Raw genomic sequence first — 24,910 nt, forward strand, 5'->3', positions numbered from 1 at the left:
CGGCATTCTCAGATTATATGGTCAAGGGAACCTCTCAGCTTGCACTGTGTACACACGTGTGATCTTACCTCCAGGAACGTGTGGTTCACCAGGATCGGGTGCGGGTACCTGTATGTTTGGAGTTGTCTCCATGCGACTGCCTCTGTATTATTTCATGACTGGTCTGGGGGGGGTACCAGCCTATGTTCGAATCTGCAATGTTGAGTAATTTTCCTCTATTTTGCCATGCGTTCACCGTTTCATTGCCCGAGGGTGTCCTCACCACCCCGGTAAGAAATGCATTGAGCTAGCTTGTGAGCCGCCTCGTTGCCGGGACCGGCTGCAGCCGCCGGTATCCAGATCAACGTAATCTTCCTCGCAGCTTGTCGCTGGTCGAGATCTCGACCGGAAGTCCGAATAATTTTACCAGAGCATTGGGCGATGGGGCCCTTTCGTTGTGCAGGTGCGCCGATGTGGAGAGTTCTTCGTGGTAGACGGCCGCCCGATAAGGCGCCCCAACTGGATGGACTGCGTGAACTACTCGCCGAGCAAGCGCAGACGAAACCTGGTGGCCTTCCTTTCCGACGGAGACATCTACTACCGCACACTGAGGAAAGTCGGCGTCGACGAAGAACTGCTTGTTGGATATACAAAGTCGTTCTCCAGGAGCTTGCTCGGGAAGCGACGAACACCAGGGGTGGTGAAAGAAGGTGAGGAGAAGCTTATCCTGCACTGCTCAGCTGGTAGATGATAAAATTTAGGGGGGCACTTTGTTGACCTAAAGTGCGGTGAGACGAAAACCTTAAGCGCGGTGTTGCTGCTTGTGTCGCTGATGTGCTAAGATGTTAAGCTTCGCCTCTAAGAGTTAAACGCGACAGCGTCTTGCAGGGAGTCCACAGAACGCCATCACCCGCTCGGTTCTACGCCTTGCTGGTCGGTAAATTGGTTTTTGAGGAAAGGAAATGTCTCGCATACCTCGATGGACACCTGAACCTCTCCGTAACGAGAGAGGAGGAAGATGGGAGTGAACGAAGACACCGTATTCACTAGACGCGCCTTTTTTCATTCTAAACCATCGAGCTGGCATGGCGGAGTGGTTAGCATGCTCGTCTCGCACTCCGGAGACCAGGGTTCGATTCTCCAACTCGACCAATTTCCTACTCGGTTGTATTTACTTATCTGGCCTGATTATAAAGGATAATTAGGCTAATTGGGTGATTAAGCAATTAAGTAAGTCATTCCCACTTACTCCGAGCATCACTATACCATCCCTTTAATTGGTTGCATGGTTACTAGCCAAAGTACAATTGGCCCCGTTTGAAATTCGCGCACTGTGACGTCACGACCGTTTCGACCAATTTAAAAGCGTGACATTTCTGTCGACAACTCCTGCTTACAACGATGAGGCATTAAAGGCTTCCTCGTTAATAGGATGATGGCATATGCAAACTGCGAACATGCCAGATTATGGACGCATTGAATGTCAGCAGGGACAGCGGCCCTCTTTCTATAAGGACACGACAGGTGAAGGAACAGTGACACGGTGGTGCGTGAATGACCCGAAGAATAAACTCCGGTTAAGAGATAATGGATGCTTGCTTTTTATGCATATAGCGCAAGTACATGAAAAACGACCTCAGCATTGTTAGAGAACTTCTCATTTGATGCATGTCTACTGGTATGGTTTAGTTTGATGCGTGCTGATGAGAAGCTGGTAGATAGCGCTTTGAGAAGGCATTGCCTTACTGATCGATGCGTGCTAGTGCTATGGCGCTGCCCTGTATGCGAGCATGTATAACATTGTTTCGTAGGGAAATATCCTTGTGGACGAGTCAAGGACGAAGCTCGACGCTCAGTAAGAACGGGCGGGAGAAAAATATGAGCCGAGCACTTCACCCTCTGAAATATTCATTGTACTCTTCAGCGCTGGAGGAATTAGCCCCCCCCCCCCCTCTCGTTTGGGAAGCATCGACTCGATGCTAAAGACTTACAGTGGCACAAGGCCAGTGCAGCCTAGCGTGATAAGGTTTGGGGTGGACCACGTGCACCACATCGGAACGCTCGAATCGACGGGGTCCGGTGTCTGGTGAGGAACAAACTCATTGCTGAGTTCACCGACATTATAAAGGACTATATAGGGACAGAAATAAAGGCGCAGGAGATTTTCGCTCGGCCCACGGTGTTGGATCCGGTACAAAACCCACACAAAGTCGCCTGACAGAAATTCTGCATCTGGTCGGGGCAGGTTGTAGTGGCGCGTATCCCGGTCTTGCTGATTTCGAATTCGCGTCCTTGATAGCTGGCGGGCATCTTCGGAACGTTGTAGAAAAGCGACAACGTCGTCACTTGTGTGGTGGTCTCAGTGGGGAAGCATGGTGTCGAGCGTTGTCGTCACGATGCGTCCATTAACTAGAGAGAACAGTGTCATGTTGGTAGTCTCTTGGACGGCAGTATTGAGCGGAACGTGACATAAGGTAAGGTGTCGTCCCAATATTCCTTATGACTTTACACTCTCTTACCACTTTCAGAAAACTACCATCGATACTACTGGAACTACGGTGAAAAACTACAACTGCTGTACTTTTCCATTTTTCCTCTCTCCAAATGTACACATTGAGGACACTTATTTCTCTGGACAGTTGTTCACTCTACATGTGCTCATGGGCTCCTCTCACTGGTTGGTTCTTTTCAGAGGACATCAATGGTGTGCCCGTGCAAAACGTGTTCCTCGCTTGCAAGAAGTGCGGCGACCTCTTCTCCACGCGGTACAACCTGGAAATGCATTCCAAGCGGAGACACTGCGGGCTTACGATGCAGGGAGTCTGCCAGTGCTTGCAGTGCTCCAACACGAGCAATCGCAGGTAGGCCTTAAACAGTCTACTCGCGCCGTTCCTTCCTTGACGCCATCGTAGCTAGAGTCTGCCAGTGCTTGCAGTGCTCCAACACGAGCAATCGCAGGTAGGCCTTAAACAGTCTACTCGCGCCGTTCCTTCCTTGACGCCATCGTAGCTAGTTAACTGCAGAAATGGCCTTTTCAATGAAGAGTTACTTTTAAAAGGTTTAGTTTGGTTTGGTTTGGTTAATGTAGTTTAACGTCCCAAAGCGACTCAGGCTATGAGAGGCGCCGTAGTGAAGGGCTCCGGAAATTTCGACCACCCGGCGATCTTTAGCACGCACTGACATCGCACAGTACGCGGGCCTCTAGAATTTCGCCTCCATCGAAATCAAACCGCCGCGGCCAGGATCGAACCCGCGTCGCGTAATTGTTACAAAAGCAAAAATCATGCAGTAGCCATAGAAATACCCAATGAATGCTTGAATGTCGCGAAGTGCAGACAGAGCACAACGCAGTCATCATAAGTAGCAGCAGGTGGACCCATGGTTGTGTCAAAGGCGAGGCAAAGCCATCTCGCAATGACTAGCAGTGTCACTATCCCATCCAAGAGGCGGTCGTCTTGCACCAGCATCTTTTTCTTATCCGGCCGCTAAACTCTGTTGAGCGCGTGTGTGAGAAAACATAAGCTTCCCTGGCTAAATTTCTTTCTTTCCTATGCAACAAACATATGTACCCAAAAAAGCAGAGGTTATCATCTATCATCGCGCTCCGCTACGAGCACCTCCGGCCGAAAGGGTTATTCTCTCGGAAAAGATGTCGATCGTATTTCCCGCTCGTGTTCCTCAGGGTAAAAACTAAGCGCAGTTTGTATACGCAATAGAATTACAGATAACGCTCGCCAGAAACCCGACCCAGCGGTGTCAGAAGAGAATTCCCATTCGTTTCCGACGATGTGACGCCACAACCACATGACCCTGTGACGGTATTTTCAACATCCCACAACCGCTTGTAAATACAACAGTGATGACATCATTATACAATTCCTCATTCATCTCCAGAGTCGTGAGGTCATACTACCACCCTCACTAGTGCCTCTGAAGAAAGAAAAGCATTTGCGCTGAAAAAAAAAAAGATGCAGTCAGGGCTCCAATGGCCGCTGCTTGGGTCGTTAGCTGGGTGCTCTGTAGCTTGGCCTCTGGGGAATTTTTTTTTCAACATGGCAATTATTACGATGATGCAATGTTTTATCTTCATGAGCTATCTACAAACATTAAAGGTGCACTGAAGAGGAATCTGAACTTGTCTTTTTGCCGCGGGAACTCGATCTACACGTTCCGCGCTTTCTTAGAAACTTCGGTTTATTGCCCTTGTGGCCGATTTCCGTAATTAAATGGAATTAACTTCCGGCTCCCCCCTTTTTTTTAATTCTCTCGCGTACGGTGGGCAGAGTCGACCAACGCGTGGAGCGCCTTTCACCCAGTCCCGTGGCGGCTTGCCGCTCTGCCATCGGTGGAGTAATACGTAGTAGTCCGTAGTAGCAAATAGTCCGCGCGTATTTTTATTTCTGCGGGCTTATTTTACGGCTATATTATCTGCGAATGAAACTATTTATTCACGGAAACCTAAAAAACAAAATAAAGCGAAAGCAAAGCCTCCACGGAGCTGGCTGAAAGGCACTTCACGCGTTGGTCGACTCCGCCCACCGTACGCGGAGAATTCAAAAAATAAAGGCGGGAGCCGGATGTTAATTCGATTTAATTAGGGAAATCGGCCACAGAGGGCAATAAGTCGCAGTTTCTACGAATGCTAGGAACGTGTAGATCGAGTTCCCGTGGCAAAAAGACAAGTTCAGAATCCTCTTCAGTGCATCTTTAAGAAAACACACACGAAAGGAAGCACGAGAAAAAAGTCAATTCAGCACATAGCTAATACAGCATAACACGACACATCTAATCAACAAAGAACTAAAGAACTAGAAAAAATTAAATTAACAACACGGCACTAAGAGTGAGCACCACTCTGGTTACTAGGCCTGGGCATACGATTCTTCTAGGTTTAGTCATTCTACAGAAACAGTCTTAAGTAAAAAGAACAAATTCACAATGTCGGTCAGTCATGCGTGTTTTCCACTGGCTGGATAATCCAATTAAAAATAACATATCTAAAGGTTCATAAACAAATTGTAGTGCAGTGACAAATAGTACAGAATTCGGCGTCAAATTAATTCTTTTTTTCAATGTACATCGCATAATGTCCCAGAAGATTATTGCATGTTTATAATTGCTGAAACAACACGCAATCATTTCAGAAGCACCACAAAGGTGACAGTTGACATTAAAATACCCTTTTCCTATAGCCATGTTTCAACTGGTAATGACTCAGTGTGTAGCTGAAGGAACATGTTTTGGTACATGGCAAGAGGGGCATTTTACGTAGTCTCTTGAGCATGTCACGTAGTGGTAAATCAAAATATACAGAGCAATACATTGACGGAGGAAAAAGCATGCAGATTAAATCCTTGTAGTAGGAAACGAACAGGCAAATACACGTCATACATGCATGAATCCCCACAAACACGGACGGAAGTATTAGAAGAAAGAACGATGCTTGGTAAAGCATGAACTAAATTCAGTTGCAGGAGTGCATGCATTATTGATGTGTAGTGTCCCGGACAAACATTAAACGTGAAACCACTCGTCAGACAGACAGGTGGACTAAACCGAGGCGGCCAGCACTTACAGGCCAGAAAAGGTTATCACGCCTCATTGATTCAGACAAAAGTTGCAGGAGCTGTGCGGAAACGCTGGATTTAAAGTCTAGTGCAATTAATAGTTTGCAGTACATAATAAATTTTAGTGGCGAGAAACAGATTGCATGCGGTTGCCTGTCCAAAACTCAAGAGACCATGGGGCACGAAAATGAGCAGAGCGCCGAGGAGTTGGCACGCGGCCTTTCCAGTGATGTGCACAGTGTTTACAGGCACTCAAAGGAAGGCCAAGGTACTTTGGTGGTGTGCCTGTTCATTGTATACCAGCATATTCGGCAGGTGTCCTTCCCCACATACGAAAGCAGACCACAACTCTTAGAACGATTAATTCGAGCTCTCCACACTGAACCGAAATATTCCGTTAAATGAATTCCCTCATTGATGTTTGGAGTATCAGAGCAGAAGAAATTGCCGACAATTACGTTACTTCATAATGCGAAATTTGAGCACAGCTCATCAGCTGTTTCAGCTTTTCGATAGATCGAGGCAAAGTATTCGACGGCGGCGACGGTAAGCTTTTGCTGTGGCGGCACACAGCTCTGGATTCTGGCGGCGACGGCACTGAGCCTCTGTTCTGGCAGCTCGTTTAGCAGCAGCGGCAGATGAAGGACTTCCACCGGTTGTCTCGTTCAGGGCTCAGAAAGAACTGACAGAGAATGAACTATTTATATAAGCAGGCGGTTCCCTGTTGCTAACGGCGGCGGGTATGGGTTTCGGCTCGGGCGGTGCACATATCAAGATCTGCTGCCACCGTTCCGGGGTTGTCATTGCCGCCGCACAGGGGTGGCGTTGGAGGAGGAGCGAAGAGAGCAATTAAGTTATCGGGAGGTCACGGGAGTTGGCGCCAGGAACGCTTGCAACTAGTGCAGCGTGCTTCCCCAGCTGCAGAGCTGGTCTCCAGGGACAAAGGCGACGGCGACTCCGCGAAACGCATGAACGGGGTCCAAAGAGCTGCGCTCTAAAACGAGAGGTCATCCGCATAGACTCATACGCTCAGTTCGTGACCAATAATACGAAAACCATTGACAGCTGCACTGCTTATAACACTTAAACAAAGTGGCTCCGAGTATAATACGAACAGACACTCAAGCGCGTTGAGCAGTTCTTGTAGCAAAGGTGTATCCCAGTAGAAAGAACTGAACCTAAATTGAGGCGATTTAGGAGATAAAAAAGAAATGAATGGGAGACCCAACCGCACGCCTTTGCCAGGTCAATTTGTAGCAGTGCTAATTGTTCACAAGCAACACTGCAACACTGTGCGTGCTATATGTAGATTGGATTGTATTGACAGACCCCTCAAGCCGTACGTTTGATGAGGCCCAATCAAAGTAGCCATTGCAAGCTGTAGCTGATTTGAGAGGACTTTAGCGAAGATGTTATAATCAATATTAGAAAGCGTTACAGGTCTGTAGACATCTACAAGTTGTAGTTTCTCCTTTTCGTCTGCCAGGTCAATTTGTAGCAGTGCTAATTGTTCACAAGCAACACTGCAACACTGTGCGTGCTATATGTAGATTGGATTGTATTGACAGACCCCTCAAGCCGTACGTTTGATGAGGCCCAATCAAAGTAGCCATTGCAAGCTGTAGCCGATTTGAGAGGACTTTAGCGAAGATGTTATAATCAATATTAGAAAGCGTTACAGGTCTGTAGACATCTACAAGTTGTAGTTTCTCCTTTTCGTCGGTTTTCGGTATTAAGACAATGCGACGTTTGGTAAATGACTGTGGCAAAAATTCAACATCAATAATCTGCTCAAAAATTTGGAGTAGGACGGAAGATAACCGAGATGTAAAGGTCCTATAAATTTCCCTGAGAGGTCAGCAGACCCCGGGGTTTTCGAAAGTGGCAATCGATCAATTGCATCTTCCAATTCACCCAAGGTTATAGGACCACTTATTATTGTGCTCTCACGCTGAGAAAGCGGCGAAACCATAGACACTCAGCGCGCCACATGAACATCGTCAGCAATGCTTGAAGGAGCAGCAAAAAAGCGAGGTGTAGTATTTCATCTGTGCTTGTGACCAGGGCGCCACCACAGTAGAGCTCAGAGTGCACTTTGGCACTATGTGGCGACGCTTATCTAGCAAGGCCTTTCTAGTTGGCTCCTCACAGTCCAAAGCACGATTGCTGTGGAATTGTACACGGGCTGCTCGAAGCCGTTCTGCATCGAACTTTTGAAGGCGACACTTTTCAGTTGCAGTTTCTTCTGTATGCAACCCTGAAGCTTCGCATTCAAGTTCGTGTAAATTATAAAGGCTCTGAAGCAGCAGTTTCTCCTCACCATGCTTAAAGTAAGACCTCATGGAGCCGAACTCAATAGCTACGCCACGAACTTCCGGCTTAAACATCTCTCAAGCTGCTAATAATGGTACCACTAAAGTCACAATTCGAAAGCGGTCCCCACTCACTGCTTGAATCCTCCTCATTTAGCAATGAAGAATTAAGCTTCCACAGTGACCACTGTGGCTTAAATCTGGGACGGGCACATTCTCCCATCTGCGCAATGACCACGGCAAGCTCAGAAAAAGAAACAGGCCTGACTTCACCCGAAATGCATCTTTTAAGGAGATCTCCGGTAACGTAAATCCGATCCAGACGTGAATGCGAGGCTCCTGTAATAAATGTGAAGGCTGATGAGAATCCGGCATCAATTAATCTGCGTTTTCTGCGAAAGCCAATAAAATTCAGCGCTCTTATAGGCAGTTTCACTTGGACCAGTGCAGCCGCGTGGGTCGCACATGCAGATCAAATTACCCATGAGTACGATCGACATACCGGTCACAGTCTAGAAGAGTTGCTATAACCTTAAACTGCTCGCTGCACCCGATTATTTGAAACATGCATGTTGATGAACCTCCAAAATTGGCCAAGCAGCCGAAAGTCACAACTTAACGCGCGCCCTTCTCTGCCGAACTGCTACATAAAGTCAGAAACAGAGAGACTCTTTTTGATGAACAGAAAGCAGTCCCCCAAAGGGCCTACCGAGTGCGAAACACGGACATTGTAATCTTGTTTTTATTTATTTCTTTATTTCAACATCAGACGAAACACAGAGCCTGATGCAGGGACAGAAGCTAAAGGGTAATGGTGCCTGACGAGGCCTCTGACCCTACACAGCTCACAGTGGTACAGATACAATACGTACCTTAGAAACAAGAGAATAAATTGTGCCTCCCAGCTGTAATCACAAAAGATAAAAAAACGCAACATTTGGCACTTGTACATAAACGTATTGCATATACTGTTGCACACACAAACAACAAGTCACACATAATAGGACGTTACACGAATAACATGAATAAATCAGCACAAATAGCTGCTGTACAAAATCATACAAAAATACATAATGCACTGTTTAAATTGTCAGTGAAACTTCATAATATGGTTTGAAACGACACAAAAGCAAGATAAAAGCAATTTATAAAGTCATTTTGAGTTATACAGTGTTTTTTGTTTCTTTTATGAGACGAGAGGAAAGCATGAAAAACAGTGCTCAATTATGACTATACTTAATCTGACAACATAACAATAGCTCCCTAAGTTGGCATTTAAATGCTTTTAACTTGCATTCAAAGTTTAGCCTGTCTTAAAATTTGTTTAAGATGGTAGGTATTTGATACGCCATTGTTTGCCTTCCATAATTAGTTCGGATTTTTGGTGCACGGTGTTTTCGGTGCCTCAAAAGGTATTCAGCGTTTTCGGAGGCAATAATTCCGTACAGTTTCTCCTGGTGTATTACTTTCAGTGGTTTGAAAGAATATAACTGGTCTGCCTTTAGGATGCCCGTGTTTTTTAAATAGAGGAGCAGTTCTTAAGTCCTGTGCATTGCCACGATAAGATTCGAAGCAGCGCAGGATTTTCTTCTGCAGAATACAAAGGGCCACCTTTTGTATCCAGTTTTTTTTTTATCTTAGTATCTTGAACAGCAACAATGTCTAGCTGAGTGCCCATTCACAATAGCCGCAACTGTACCTATTTCTGCCTAGACCGGAGCCCACCGATGATGAGCGTGGCGACGATCAGCTGCTGGACGTTCGCCATGATGACCAAGGTGCACAGAAGTCAACCACCAGCGACGTTGGGCCCCAAACCGGAAGGTAAGACCTCCCTAGAGATGGCACCCTGCACCGAGCAGATTTCTGGGTCTTGTGACGACGGTACTTGTGAGCCTTTCGTTCAGTGCGATAGTTTACGGGCGTTGTGTGACCACCTCATACTGCATAGTTAGCAAAGCTATCGCATTGCACCCTTAAGGCTGCTTAAGCGACCCCAGAATTTTTATGTCCATTCAATGGCCTCATAGTAGACGCCTAAACAGAAAATTTACCAACATGCTGCACATGTACTATCGGGGATAAAAGTGGTATACTCCACGCGGCGGGAGCCGGAGCAACGGAAAACTGCGGCATTTTGGCGAGCTAAAGCACGAAACATTGAAACGAGCCAAGCGACATGCCTGCTGGTAATAAAGGTCACGCATTGGCTGTCTTGATCCCAGATGCCGCCTGTAGATGGCGTTGCAGCGCAGTTTTTCGGTAAATAAATCTGCAGTGGAAGTTAGCAAAAAGCCATTGGAGGATTGGTGGCTGAAAAGCAGAGATGTGGCATAAGGTTAGAATTGTAGGAAACCGTAGGTAAAGATGATGGCGAATCTTAATGATTAATTGCCAACACAGTAAACAAAAAATAATAAATAAAAGCTGAACATGGTGGCAATTGCCACCACCCCGTTTCTGAGGGGGCGCTCCTATCTATCCATCCATCGTTGCTCCGGCTCCCGCTGCGTGGAGTGTACCACTTTTGACCACGATAGTACATCTCAGCCAATCACAGTGTTTGGAACTGTGTTGTACGTTATGTTACGGTCCTCTAAAATACCTCCCTCTACAGCATCGTCGACTTTTCCCGTTTCATCTTCCGTTCAGCAGGCACACACTGTTACCGCCCGCTACCACCCCAATACAGAATTCGCACGACAAGACAATGCACATGCAGACCTGGCGCGCGAACCTCAGAAACTGGTTTACTCCGGCCGGCTTCGGGGAATGCGCTTTTCTCATGTCTCGTTTGTCTATCGTGATATCCATCTCGCTACGTCGTACGCTCCTCAGAACTTTTTATCGTACATTTTTAATCACCACGTGTACTTTCAGGTGCCGACGTGACCTACTAAATTGCCCCGCTTGATTATCCGACGTCGTCTACCCACTCCGCGACCGACGTTCCTTCATTTCTTCTCAACCCATACCACGCAGGTCGTCTGCTTTCAGCAGGGAACCGGAAATGTGTTTTGTCGCTTGAAGGTTGCGTGCCGACGATAAGTGCTTACAAAGAGGAAGGCGAGTAGTGGCGTTCTTGCTGGAAGGAGGCGGAGAAAAAGAAGAAATACATTCAAAACAATATGCAGTGGAGTACGCGTGCTCTGCTTTGACTACACATCTACAGGAGTGCATGCCTACATACTGCGCAGTGTTTTGCTGTTTTTTGTCATGCTTCGACACCAAACGTTGTCAGTAAACAAACCATTATTTCCTGTTTCGTTGCTGTTGTCTTTAGTGCCGTTGCCCAGGACGGTGGCCAAGTAACCAACATCCGCTTCAAGCAAAACCTCGTTTACCGGTAAAGCTTCCAGTGAGGGTGGTTGTTCATGGGTGGCATGAAGGTCTAGCTGCACCCTATGCTGGAGACGCCCCTGCTTATATTCCTCCCGTGTCCTATTTCGTCAGCTGCTTCCGCAGAAGATCTTGCCGTCATTTTGCCGTGTTTTTGTCGTTTGCGGAGTTTTCCGCCTCCGAGCGCCGCTCTTCTTGAAGACAATGTTGTACAGTCCAGGAATTTACGGCACACCCTCTCTCATCTCCCTATCGAAGGAATCATCACATTTTCACCAGGCATGCATGATGTTCCCGTCTGACTCAGGCGCCGTTATCTTTTCGGCGTGACGCATGTCTTTCAGCACTTTGCTATCTACTCCCTGCTACCTCCAATTGTCAGTGATATTGCCCTATTTGGCGCCACTCAAAAAGACCAGTTTGTACTCCTTTTCTTTCTTCCCACTGCCACGTACTGAAAGCTTCATTTCTGTTCTGCACACTGCGTATTTAACATTGCGCATCTCTAGGTCCAAAAAAAGCCTATGGATCCTTACAAACAGAAAAATAAACACGAACATTGTCTAAAACTTCAGCTGTGGGCCATCGTTCACATTCTTCTTCTTTTTCGTGCGCATTCTTCGGGTGTTTTTTTATTATTCAATTAATTTAGAATACTATCAGTCCTCTTCAGGACTAAGATAGGAGTGGGGTGGTTACACAAACAGTAAACTCTGTTTAATAAACTAAAAAATTTTGCACATGAAATACAGTCACGACGAAACAAAAAAACATTTCATGAACAACATGTGTACAAGTGCTAATTCAGCATTCAATTAAGAGACAGGTGAATTCCTTACAATATTATTAAGCAGTTTATTCCAGTCTCGCGCTCTTTGGACGAAAAAGGAATACTTCATGCGGTACCTCTTTTCTTCTACATGCTTGGGATTATTATCGCGCGTTATTCGGGAAATGGACTCCTTTATGCACTGTTGTTTATTAATCAGGACTAGATTGTTCATGATGGAATAGAAAAGGGTTAAGCGCTTCTCCTCTCGCTTTAAAGAGACAGGATAAGCCCCATCTTTCCCATGTACTTTAAGGCGTATTGTGGTGCATATTTCTCAGCAAGTAATAAATAGCGGCCACATATTTACATAAGTTTTCTCAGCATTATATCTTCTAGCTGGCGTACCAAAATTATTATAAGGGACAAAAAAGCCAATTATTAGTAATTTTTTTTACCTCCTATGTATAAATAATTTGGACCAAATTTTGTACATGTTTTATAAAGAAATAAACAACATTACTCGCATGCCCATAATTTTGGTACAGTAAATTGCCACATATATATATACTGTGTGGACAGAAAAAATCAGCTCTATATCTACTGTCATTTCAAAAATGATGGTACCGGCAAAACAAAAGATCTTGTTTTTTTTATAGAACCGAGTTTAAAGTAAACAAAACCTTCAGTCCCAAGATTTTAACTTAGCCAACTCATTCTGACCTATTTATTCTGCAGTAGGCACCAGATGCATAGTCATCATCTAGGTCAGCTTGGCTCTTCTCTTCCTGCCATTTGGCTTCCCATGCCTGTTTTGTTACTTGCTGCTTAGCTCGACCAGCGAAATAAACTCGACGCCAGTCGACTTGCTCCAGCCAGCGGACAGTGTTATAGCCCGCACTTAATCCGCATGCGTCATGAACCTCAGTTCTTACTATATTACCATCATTGAAGGTCACAGCAGCATCTAATGTAGCGATCTTCAATCCATCAAGGCCCAGAAATACGTTTTTTGGAGCACGCTCACATACAGTGCTTTTGAAGGACTCGTTTGGGTTCTCTGTTCGTCCTTGCAGGCACTTTACTAGGAGCTCCGGCTGTGAAAGTTGTTGATAAATGGGTTTTAGGGCCTCTAAGACAAGTGGAGGAAGACTGTCTTTGTGCACAAATGGCTTACCTTCATGCACACTTTTGTTATATGCACACCAGACCCCTTTGGACAGAATCCGTGGCAAGAGTCCTTGTCAGACGATGAAATGTGAAAAATTGGGGCCCGAACGGCCTTAAGCATTTATTTCTTCCAAGTTTTCAATGTTTCTCCTTATAGCCAAGCCACAGTTACGTTTGAACCTTGCCTATAAAAGTGTCTGTTAGACCTCCTGGGTCGGAGAGTGCTTTCTATCAGACAACTTTTCTGTCCTCTTCTTTTTTTTTGTGTCGTCTCAATCTCGTTTTCTTCTGCAGGTATCCAATACATTCCAGCGATAATTAAGAACATTTCATGTTTTTCACAGTTTTACTAAAAAAAAGTTGAGAAAACACATTGTCCGTTACCAGGAGTGTTTGTGACGGAACAGCTGAAAACACCGGGACAAGAGACAAGCGCTGACTTACAACTAATTTTTATTTCGAAGAAACAGTGCTTCTTATACCTTATACCGGTGTTTTGCACTGTTCCGTCACAAATGAAGAACCAACATGCCCAAGCTGCTGTCCTGACCGGGAGTGTATCGTTAACAGTTTTGCTTCTCAGATCGCCTTTTCAGTTTTATATAAATTACTTCGAATGAATTGTGATACTTCAAAACATGCAGAAAAGGATGAGCTTACATTGTTTGAAAGAAACAAAAAATTCATTTTTTTTTTCAGATTTATTTCTTACCCTGTACTCTTAACTGAGGGGTTGCAAGTTTGCTTTGACGTAAAGCGGAGAAATTGAATCCTGTTTTTGATATACCGAGAAGATAAATCGGAGCGGACGTCTTTGGACAAATTCTGAATCTGATATCGAATACTGAATGTGCGGATCCCACAGCTCCTAGGCGTACTAAAACACTGGGCGCCCTGTCATCTCTTAAGCGATTAGCGTTGTCTCAGCTGAAGAAAACTTCAGCTCTTTTTATGTATCCTAATTTTTTTATTGGCGTTACTGATCATGTTTACAATCAGTGATTTCCAGCTCAGATACTTGTATTTTGTTACTCGGTTAAGTATGTTACCTTGTAGTGTGTAGTCAAAAACCAACGACTGGCGTTTGTGTGATATTGCTATGCAGACAGATTTCTCCGTGTTTATTGAGATTTAAATGAAATAATACTTAATTATTAAAATATTATTTATTATTATCATTAAACACTATGTTATTTATTATTAATCATATAAATTAAAGACATTTCTGGCCCTCCGACAGAGACAAAAGAGTCTCTTGAAGCTCTGCGAGCCAGAAGAAATTTCGCATTAAGAGCAAGCTGATCTAAATGAGCAAAAAGTTAAAGGAAATGCTTTCATGAGCATGTATCATTTTCTAACGGGGGCAAAAAAAGTTTTGGTTCGCAAAAGCTTGGCTTGAAACAGCTGAGCAATCGGATACTGCCAGTCATTGCGTGCTGTTTCTTCTGTCTACTAATTAAAATCTGTTACTTTTAATGAAATGATGGTCCTCTGAAGTTATGTGATTACATGTAGTAGTACTTGCTTCAAGCAAGATTTTGAAATACCTTTTCAACTTATCCCTCCCGCCGCATAAATATTCGCTTGCTCATGATGAGCACTTTCATAACTGACACCTCCTACAGGCGAAAACGGTCACACCCTGTGCTCATAAATACCCAGACAGCAGCACCATCGACACCAAGCTCCGGGTTGTTTACAGGGTGTGTCGTTTCTAGAACATATCTGTAGTGACCTTTCAGACCTCATCACACCTCATCACAGCTAATGCATTGAAAGGTCAGCTTAGGCAGCAGTCTTACTTTTCACTGCTGTTGAAATACAAAGTGTCCCTCTTTAACTGAGCAAAACTGTGAGCATCAAGGTGTCATATAGTAGCTGGTAAGCGTGTCAGAGGAACCACAGCCTCAGACCATCTCTGGAAGGATAGCCTGAGGCTGTGGTCTCTCCGCTGAATCCGTGTCTCTTTCAGTGGAAAGGTCTGGCAACGGTTCGTCGCTGCTGAATCCTGAACCATTGCAATAATCAGTTCCTTTAGCATCTGTGAGGCACGTACTCAACAGCAACGTCAACAGGAACGGAAATAGAGCAAGTGTGAGGTTTTCGCTCGCGGAGAATAGCTAGCGTCAAAAACAGGCATAGCTATAAGGGCTTGGGCAGGGCATGTAATGCGAAGGCAAGATAACCGCTGGTCCTTAAGGGTAACATAGTGGATTCCAAGAGAAAGCAAACGTAGCAGGGGACGGCAGAAAGTTAGGTGGGCGGATGAGATTAAGAAGTTTGCTGGGATACAGTGGCGGCAACTGACAAAGGACAGGGTTAATTGGAGAGACATGGGAGAGGCCTTTGCCCTGCAGTGGGTGTAGTCAGGCTGACGATGATGATGATGAATATTATAGCAGGAGCGGCAGTAATAGTAATGGGTGTTGCGAAACGTCGTAGACAAAATCATAATTTTTAGAGTGGTGCACACACAACTAACGCAGATTTTGCTGGTCGTGTGGTAATTTTTTATCCTCACCCTTCGTGTACGCAGGAATGATATCGCGAAGCCCAAGGGGACCCTCGGTGACAAGCGAGTCTTCGTGTGCTACTTGTGCGAGAAGCGCTTCTCCCGGCCGGACAATCTCAAGGTTCACTTCATGACTCACACAGGAGAGAAGCCCTACCCCTGCGGGCTGTGTGGCCAGAAGTTCAGGGAACGCGTCCACGCCAGGAGGCACGAGAGCGTGATACACCTCCGCAAGTACCCACTGCACTGCCCACGGTGCGGGGCTGGTGCCGAGGACGTCACCAAGCTCAGGCGTCACAACTGCAAGCCGCAGGACACTGCTGGAGACCAGGGCGCGACGGAAGGTACTCCGAAGAAGCAGGGCCGAGGACGGCCACGCATAGAGGCACGCGGAGGTGTGATAATTCCACGACCGAAGAAAATGCCGGTCAACGGAGGAGTGAAGCGGGGCCGAGGTCGACCACGTAAGGTAGCAGCCGAAGGTGTGTCAACGTTGAAACCCCAGAACCCTGCGGGTGTTCAAGTAGTAAAGCGTGGTCGCGGGCGGCCGCGTAAAGTAACGGCGGAAGGTGCGCCAACTGCAAGACCGCAGAACACTGCGGAAGTTACACCACCGCAGCAAGGAGCGAAGCGTGGTCGAGGGCGGCCGCGTAAAAAAGTAGCGGGAAGTGTTTCCATTGGAGGTGTGTCCACGGTGGAACAATGCGAAAAAATGAATGATGATGAGAAAATCATGCCCATTCAAGACTTTCCCACTGGAGGTGTGTCCACGGTGGAGAAATGCGAAAAAATGAATGAAGATGAGAAAATCATGCCCATTCAAGACTTTCCCACTGGAGGTGCGTCCACGGTGGAGAAATGCGAAAAAATGGATGAAGACGAGAAAGTCAAGCCCATTCAAGACTTTCCCACTGGAGGTGTGTCCACGGTGGAGAAATGCGAAAAAATGGATGAAGACGAGAAAGTCAAGCCCATTCAAGACTTTCCCACTGGAGGTGTGTCCACGGTGGTAAAATGCGAAAAAATGAATGAAGATGAGAAAATCAAGCCCATTCAAGACTGATTGAAAGCAGGGCCGAAATTCAGTGGTTCCATGAAGAAGACTAAGAGGTAGGGGCTGGTGTCCCTAAAGTCGACCAGCAGCATGAAGTACATGCATATTTTTTTTCAGGAAAGAAGGCCTTGTAGAATTCTCTGTTGAATAAATAACCTTTCTGTAAGATACAATTTACATCTCTTTCTTTTCCTAAAGGAAAATGACTGCAAAAGTCGAAGCCATGCAAGGCCCCGGAATGTTATTACACCCGATGACATTCTCTTGGCAGAGCCTCTGTAACGTGTCGCATCATCAAATAATTTGACCTCGGGACGATGCGCCTGGCCCGTTTCTCTCTGCATTTTTATGCACGGTAGGTACTGCCCTCGCTGGTGCTTCTTGCGTCATCTATCGAGCTTATAAAAAAACGCCGCCTAGAAAATTCATTTTCATCAAAAAAGCAGCTTTTTAAGTTTCTAGGTTGTCAGATCTGTTACAAATATGCTGTAATGAATGCTATCAGTATACTTTACGAGATTGCTAATAACTGCAGGAAGGAACTATATTCCACCATGCAGGAAGCAAGGGAGTGTTTTGGCTTCATAGCTTCTGCTCCGCAGGCAGAAAAAGCTGTGGCGAATCATACCGACAGGTCCGCAGACCTAGCCCCTGAAGGGAAAACTAGACAGGAAAGCGGCCTATGCATGCAGTTCATATCTGAACTTGATGTAGCTGAACCCAACCTATGACCAACACTGTTCCCACTTTAAGTTATTGATCAATTCGCTCTCGCCCTGCCATTAGCTTGCCGTCCTCAGTTGGTAGAGATATTGCTCCGATGAAGCAGTGGTCTTGGGTTTGAACCCGGAACTAAGGCAAATTTTTCTTTGACTGCGAAGTTTCTGAGAAAGCTGTATAGCCTTCCTTCATAGCTGCATGGATCCTCTCGCGTGGATGCCCATGAGTAATTACTCCCTTATTACCAGCCTAAGAGGAATGGAAATCTAGATTTTACGCCATGCATTGAACCGAATCGCAGTGTAAGAAGAAATTGGCAGTGGTTTAGCTCTTCTAAATCTTGTTAAAGCAAAAGCACTATTGCACTTAGCTACGCTTGGTTAGACACTTTAAACGGCGGAGGTCAGAGCAGTGGCGTGGTGGCTGCAGCTGCGGTGAGTCGCATGTTCTGACGTCAGGGCTGTGCCTCCGGCGCTCCTCCTGCTGAAGGTCAAACTGCAACACCCGATGACCTTGACGAAACATGGCGTAATGGAACTTTCGCTCCGGAAGGGGTTGCCACTCGAATTCTGACTTGGCAAGAATGGGGGCTAGCTCGTTGTTCAATGTACAAGGTAACTGTTTTGACAATACGAAAAACAATGAACGCCGATCGTTTACCGTTGAGTATTTTGTTTTTAACCAGTTTAGGAGGATGCCCTCTACAACGATGTGCATCCTTCTACGTGACCGCAAACTGCGACACCCGAATGAATGCTGCACACTCTTCCAGCCACGCAGTATGTGGTGGTATGCATTAGGAATCAGCGAGGGTACCCCTTTGTTAATTTCAGGGCGAAAAGAAACAGCAAAACTGCTTCTTCCTGCAGTACTCAGGCATAACAGTCGAAACCAAGACCAATAAAAGAATGGTATTTAAGAGAGAGCAAAATATATCTATTTTCATATAGACGAAAAGAAAAAAAGCAGTGAAGGCTCCTTTTACTCCAACAGACTGGGTTCTGCGCGAAAGCCAGAGCGAAAGCCAGACGTTAGGAAACGCGAATGTGCCTCGACAGACTCCTCCTGCGCGCATGCCGTCACACAAGGAACTGCCGTTGACTGTTTGCTACTGCCGCGCCTTTCCTCACACCTAACCTGTGTAACATGCAGGGGCAGCAAGTTTCAAGCAGGAACCCTTCTTCTGAGCCGATCGTGCACAAATACTTGACAAATTGCAGCGCCGTTCGCATGGTGCACCTTTTCCAGCGATTCCATTGGTAGATGACACGGCAAGGCACTAGCTGCAGCCAAATGATCAAAATCATTTCAGAATGATAGACTAAGATTATTTTTAATGGGATTGCACTGAAAGCCAGTCAATGCATTTCATCACATCACTGGAAAAATAGTTAAGTTTCATAACATGTGGCCTGCATCCTAAGAGCTTCCTGTTCAAACCGTGCATCTTGAACAACACACAGGGCATCTGCTATGAAGGAACTGCAATTTTCAAACAGCATGCTTCTTTAATTGTGTGCTCCATGCAAACCAGGCCCTGAAAAGTAACATCAGCGTCAGAGAGCCTTGAGGGATGCAGTCCTAATGCATCAGAAACTTGACAAGGATATTTATGAACGACTGAGTAAAGTAGCAGCAACATTCGATACGCTAGGAAACAATACCTAGGCCTTGTCCTACTTCAAGGAATCAGTTCAAAACTATGAAAACAGACTTGTCAAATGTCGCGGAAAAGCTTCACACAAAGGTTGGCTTTGTTGCTCTCGTAGATGACCTGAAAAACCGCTTTCTTCGTAAAAATTTTATACTAAAAGGCTCGCAAGAGAACCAAAAACTACGAAACCTCAAAATGTATAGTGATTAACTTATGAAGAAAGCAATTGTGGGTAGAACTTGCTGTCACTGAGCGCACCGATCGGTTAGGCTCACGAAAGAAAGACTATAACCACCCAATCTTCGCCAAAGTTTCCAGCTTTAAGCCAAAATCCAGCATTCTTGGTAGCGGTTACAAGCTGAAGGGCTTCAAGTATTCAGTGGTCAAGTTTGAGGCCACCAGCACCCATACGTTGAAACAGCGAGCGTTAGCTCGTCATAACGCTGCACTAAGTGCTTTCTAGTTTATTCTAGCTCCGCTTTACAGTAACGCATAAGGATGGAGAAACGATAGCAACAAAGATGTATTTCTCAGTTTTAATCCTGCGTTTTGCGTCGTGCACATTGCGGTGAAACTAATTACGCCGAAAATCTTTTCCTCTGTGCTGAGGTGACGCGTTATTCCTTCACTCGGCCTTGCGGCCTGGTGGGTCTCCCGTGTCTCCCGCTTCGCCTCCTTCTGCCGCGTGCACCGTGGCCCTGGCACGGGCCAGTGCTTCTGCCTGCTCCAGTGCCAGCCCGTCGACTAGACTGGAGATGAACCCCGTGTCACATTGTGGCTCCCAGGCACGGTACACCTCCATGTACGACCTGCGGCAGAGTACAGGGCAAGATCTATTAAAAGACTCCTTTGGCAAACTGTGTATCGTGTTACCGTTGCCGTTACCGGAGTACCGGGAACCCACGCGCCATCTTTTCGCAGGCGCACATCGCCTTCAGGATGCCAGATGGCGCTAGGTTCCCGGCGCCGGCAGGTCAGGATCAGGAAGGCAGATCAGCAAGGAATTGTTCAATGGTAATTCAAGACGCAGAGTGCCCTACTCTTCGCGGCTAGGTCGAGGTGTTTTAGGACGCGCAGCTACAAAAAAAAAGATCTAGCGAAGATGAAGACAGATGTGTGTGGGTTAGATATGTGGAAACAATTGAACATCTCATACTCAAATGGGATGGTATGCATCCAGATGTGAATGTAGGCACAGTCACTCTTTCTTAGGCCCTATGGTTTAGAGATAACAATGGTCATGTAAATAAATCCGCGGTGGAAGTTAGCAATAAGCGATTGGGAGATTGGTGGCTGAAAAGCAGAGAGGTGACAAAAGGTTAGAAGTGTAGGAAACCGTATTGAAAGAAAATGGCGAATTTTAATGACAATTTTTAACACAGCTAGACAAAAATAAAGAAAAAAAGCCGAGCTAGGTGGCAATTGCCACCACCCCGTTTCAAAGGGGAAGCTCCTACCTTGCATCTATTCATCCTGCGTGAGCAGCTGCCACATCAGGATCATCAGCGCATGCGCACTGGCGTTGGGCGGGCTCCTGGGACTCCTACACGGTATGCTAACGATGTCATACCGTCTAGCGAAAACTCGGAACAGCGAAAAATAGTGTTTTCAACCGAGAGTGGGCACTGGTTAACAGGTATCCAGAGCTATTTCGCTTGATCTCAGATGCTTGGCATCCAGTGTTACTAAAGCGAAAAATGCTGTAGCAATTGAAGCATTTCGAATCATCTCCAGTGTGGTCATTCGTGTACCGAACTCTTAAAGGGACTATGCAGTAAATTAACTGAGACAAAAGAGAGGTTGGCAATCCATCACTCGTCACCCCAGCGCAAGAATTTTTGAGCTAGCATCATTAACAACGAAGCTATAGGCGATTAAAAATCACGCTCCTCCTCTCCCCCCTCAACTCGTACGCGCGGGGCACCATAAAAAAGATAAAGAAAACAGCTCCGGGACTGGGCTCCGCCCATGAATACGTCATTCTCTGACGTTCGGTTTACGATTCCGGTTGTCGCACTGCCAAGGAGCAGCGTGCGTCGGCAGCGTCTCTCCGGTCTCTGCGCTTTCTTGGATTGCGGCCCGCGTCGGGATTCTTTGCTAGTTAGCAGAATGGACCCGGACCTCGAGGCGCGATTGCTCACTGTTATGGCCGCGATGGGCATCGAGCCTTATGCATTCACGTCGAACGAGAGCTGCGTTATAGTAGTAAGCGTCAGGTGCGGAGTGTCGACCGCTAAGGCGGATTCTTCGGCGGGCGTGCGACGCTCGGCGTGCGGGCAGTCGAAAAAGGCACTGCGAGTGGCTCCCGAACTCGCGGCAGAAAGACGTGGCAGAGGTAAATTAAAACCATATGCTCGAAGGCAATGCCCTGGCTCGCGCTTGCCCGAGGGGGTCGCGTGGCGGCTCGAGCAGACGATTTCCACCGCTACCGGAAGTGTGCCCGTGACGTCGTAGCTGCCGCGGCTCGAGCGAATGACAGCGTGTGGTGGCCTGCCGACGTCATGGGACTAGTGGCGTCTGTTTTCCCGATTTTGGTTTCAAAATGGGCCCCTACGAAGACACCAAACGGCTCGTGAATTTTAAAAAACACGATTTTTAAAAATTCATAATAAATTTCCGGCTCAGTTCCGAAGACTCATACTTGGTGTGAATGCTTCTGAGCATGACTTCTAACATTTACCAGCGGCTTTTAATTCTTTGCTTAGTCCCTTTAAGAAGTAGCTTGTCGCATACGACATGACGTCTCACACTCGTCTTCTGAGCCAGGTCAAGGTGGGGCCAACAAAAAAATGCAAAAATTGGGACTGCATAGGAACGCACCCCACGGAAAGAAGGTGGGGACAAACGACGCCTCGTACTGTCGCTTTTCATGGGGGCGGGAATCAACCTTCCGCTCTTTCACAATGAACCTTTACTCTCCAATCCCTTTACACCGACACAAAGAGTCCTGTTCGGAACGACAACGCAGGCCTTTGCCTTAGGATATTAATTTCAATTACGTATCTTCATCAGACCATGTTGTCTCGAAGACTGCTCTTTTAAGACCCAGTGCTCTCAACCTCAGCCTTGTGCAAGAAAGAGACGGAATCAGGCCCTCTAGTGAATGCTCTGCTTCGTGCAAGAAGAACCATCCCAAACGTCAAATTACAAGTTCACGGGGCGGAGATCCCTCAGGCTCAAAAAATCAGAATTCTAGGCATGATTATATAGACTATGATAGAAAACTAAGATAAAGAACTAAGATAGAGAACTGCGCACTACAAACGATGCATGTTATACACCAGATTGCCAACAGGAGATACAGCATGAAAGAGCGTAATCTCCTGCCATTTATACAGGCCTTTGTATTTACCCGTATCTCGAACTTAATGTGGCATAAAAGGGAAAGATGAAATTAAAAGACGGTGCGTGAAGCAAGCTTTAGGGTTGCCCACCCGTGCATCCACTGACCGCTTCCTAGAGCTAGGCATGCACAATAACCTGAAAAAAAAATTACGGAACCAGTAAGAACGTCCCAAATCGAATGCTTAGCCGGACCACAACCAGTACGGCCATTCTAGACAAACCGCATCTGAGTCGAGACCACAGAACAACCGCCAAATTCGACATGCTCAAAGAAGTTCAGAACAATGTAATTTTACCACCACTACCCAGGAATATGCATCCTATTTATCATTCCGTGCACCGGGCTAAACGGGCAGAAGCGCTTGAGAAACGCTTCCGCTCCTAGAAAGCCGAAGACGTGGTCTACGTGGATGCCGCTGGGTATGGTAACAACACGATCACCCCCGCGGTCGTCAATAATAAGCTGCTCCCAAAAATAAGTACCTCCATACTGTCGGGTAACCCAGAAACTACACAGGAAGCTACCATAGCACTGGCTTGTGTAGGCACAAAAACAAAGTATATCATCAGTGGCTCCAAAGCTGCCATACTATATTTCAGCAGGAGCCGGGTCTCAACCCTGATGGCCGAAGAGTTCGCCCGAGGCGTTTCCTTGCGGGCGGACCCGAGCGAGCACACACAGGGATCACATGGTGGGGTACAGACAACTTACACAGCACTCTCGTTTTCAAAGAGGTAGGCTTCCTCCAGCGGATAGATTCTTAACCAGATACCAAGTCATCAGCTGGCGCCGCTTAAAAACACACATTTCCCAACCCTGCCCTCTGGAGTGTTATGTACCCGGGGCAGTTTTCAGAAAAATGCGCAAACTGCGGAGTTAGGTCCACCTTAGACCACATACTATGGGAGTGTCCCCATGCCAACCGGGACGGATGACACAAAAAGTTGAAAGACCAATGCTGAAGACCAATGCTGCTGAGCTTCGACCCGGAGGCTCAACTACAATTCGTCCGACTGGCCGAAGCCGCCGCCGAGAGCCGAGACCTTTCGGCCCTCATCTAGGCGGGTAGCCCTCTACCTACCCTCTCTGTTGGACATGAAAGTATTCCTATCCTATCCTATTTTATTCTATCCTATCCTATCTTATCCTACCCTACTCTATCCTACCCTACCCTACCCTACCCTATCCTATCCTACCCTACTCTCTCTTATCCTATCCTATCCTACCCTACCCTACCCTACCCAACCCTATCCTATCCTATCCTGTCCTGTCCTGTCCTGTCCTATCCTGTCCTATCCTGTCCTATCCTGTCCTATCCTGTCCTATTCTACCCTACTCCATTCTATCCTATCCTATCCTACCCTACCCTATCCTATCCTATCTTATTCTCTCCTATCCTATCCTATCTTATCCTATCCTATCCTATATTGTCCTATCCGCAGTTATCGCATTCAAATTTTTCAAAAAATCGCTTTCACTGTGGCACTCAATCTGAGGCGTGAGAATGTGCCGGATATTTTCTTAACAGCCTTGTGGCCTGGAGAACCGCTTGTGTTATGTTAATGGGAAGCGCAGTGGTATAATACTAAGCCAACCCTCACCTCTTTGTCTTCAGACTATAAAACACTGCTGTTACGTATTTTAACCAAATCGCCGGTCTCAACTTGTCAAAAAGTGGGAATTATCGCTAATAAATTTTGCCCTAAAACTGAACGAAGATCAGATAATTAAATAAGTGCCGTACTGGCTCCAATATAGAAAGAGTAATCGGTGACGCATGTGGCATGTTTTTATTCTAATGTCGTGGCTCCAAGAAGTACGGCTCATAGAGCCGCCTGGAGAAACATTCATTGAGAGCCCTCAGAGTAGCTCAAAACCAGTCCCACTACGTTCGTTAATGACGGGAAGTTCTGCTTTGAACCCGCCATTAGTTAAATTTATTGCCGTTTGCATCTTGACACAAAGCCTCAAGCCGCAGGTTGTGAAGAATAACAAACATCGCTATCAATTTTCAGAGCGTTACCTCTAAAACTCCCATTATCCAAGTTGGCGTTACTATGAAACACAAGGCGCATTCAAGTGGGACCACTGGGTGGTACAATTGATGCACTGGTTGTGGACCACCTAATTGGCGTGGAATGTTCGGAGTCGGATAAAACGACTCATTGCGTTAGGAGCATGAGCCTACTAGTCGAATCAAGGCGAAGTATCAAAGGGATTCGAACCGACGGCCTTTGGTTTTCCACATCATGACTTTTTGAAACTGTGTACGTCTATTACGGCCAAACTAATTCGTAGCACATTCGAAGCGGTGTCAACAAATTTTATTCTTGGGCTGTAAGCGTTGGCGGCAAAAAAATACGATATCCGGATGTGGAGAAATATTTGTACCAAATATAGTGAAGATGGCTACTCACGCAATATTCGTTTGATATTGCTAACGCTCGAAACTTATACGGTGTCTCAGCGTTTTGCTCTTTTTTAGCGT

At 46.3% G+C, this 24,910-nt stretch overlaps 1 protein-coding gene across 5 annotated transcripts in view; it reads left to right on the forward strand.

The window, feature by feature from the left end:
• The window catches only part of LOC149336700 (uncharacterized), a 90,568-nt gene extending 73,693 nt beyond the window's left edge, over positions 1-16,875 (forward strand). For all 5 annotated transcript variants that reach the window (XM_089553056.1, XM_089553052.1, XM_089553053.1 and 2 more), the window contains 4 exons: positions 443-689; positions 2,672-2,840; positions 9,572-9,682; positions 15,673-16,875. In XM_089553056.1, coding sequence (XP_089409182.1) covers positions 443-689; positions 2,672-2,840; positions 9,572-9,682; positions 15,673-16,711 — 1,566 coding nt within the window. In that variant the 3' untranslated portion in view covers positions 16,712-16,875. The remainder of the gene's footprint in view (positions 1-442; positions 690-2,671; positions 2,841-9,571; positions 9,683-15,672) is intronic.
• The last annotated feature ends 8,035 nt before the right edge of the window (positions 16,876-24,910 follow it).

Source organism: Amblyomma mixtum, chromosome 7 (assembly GCF_055824585.1).
Source record: "Amblyomma mixtum isolate Tamu chromosome 7, ASM5582458v1, whole genome shotgun sequence".
In the NCBI taxonomy this organism is placed as follows: Eukaryota; Metazoa; Arthropoda; class Arachnida; order Ixodida; family Ixodidae; genus Amblyomma; species Amblyomma mixtum.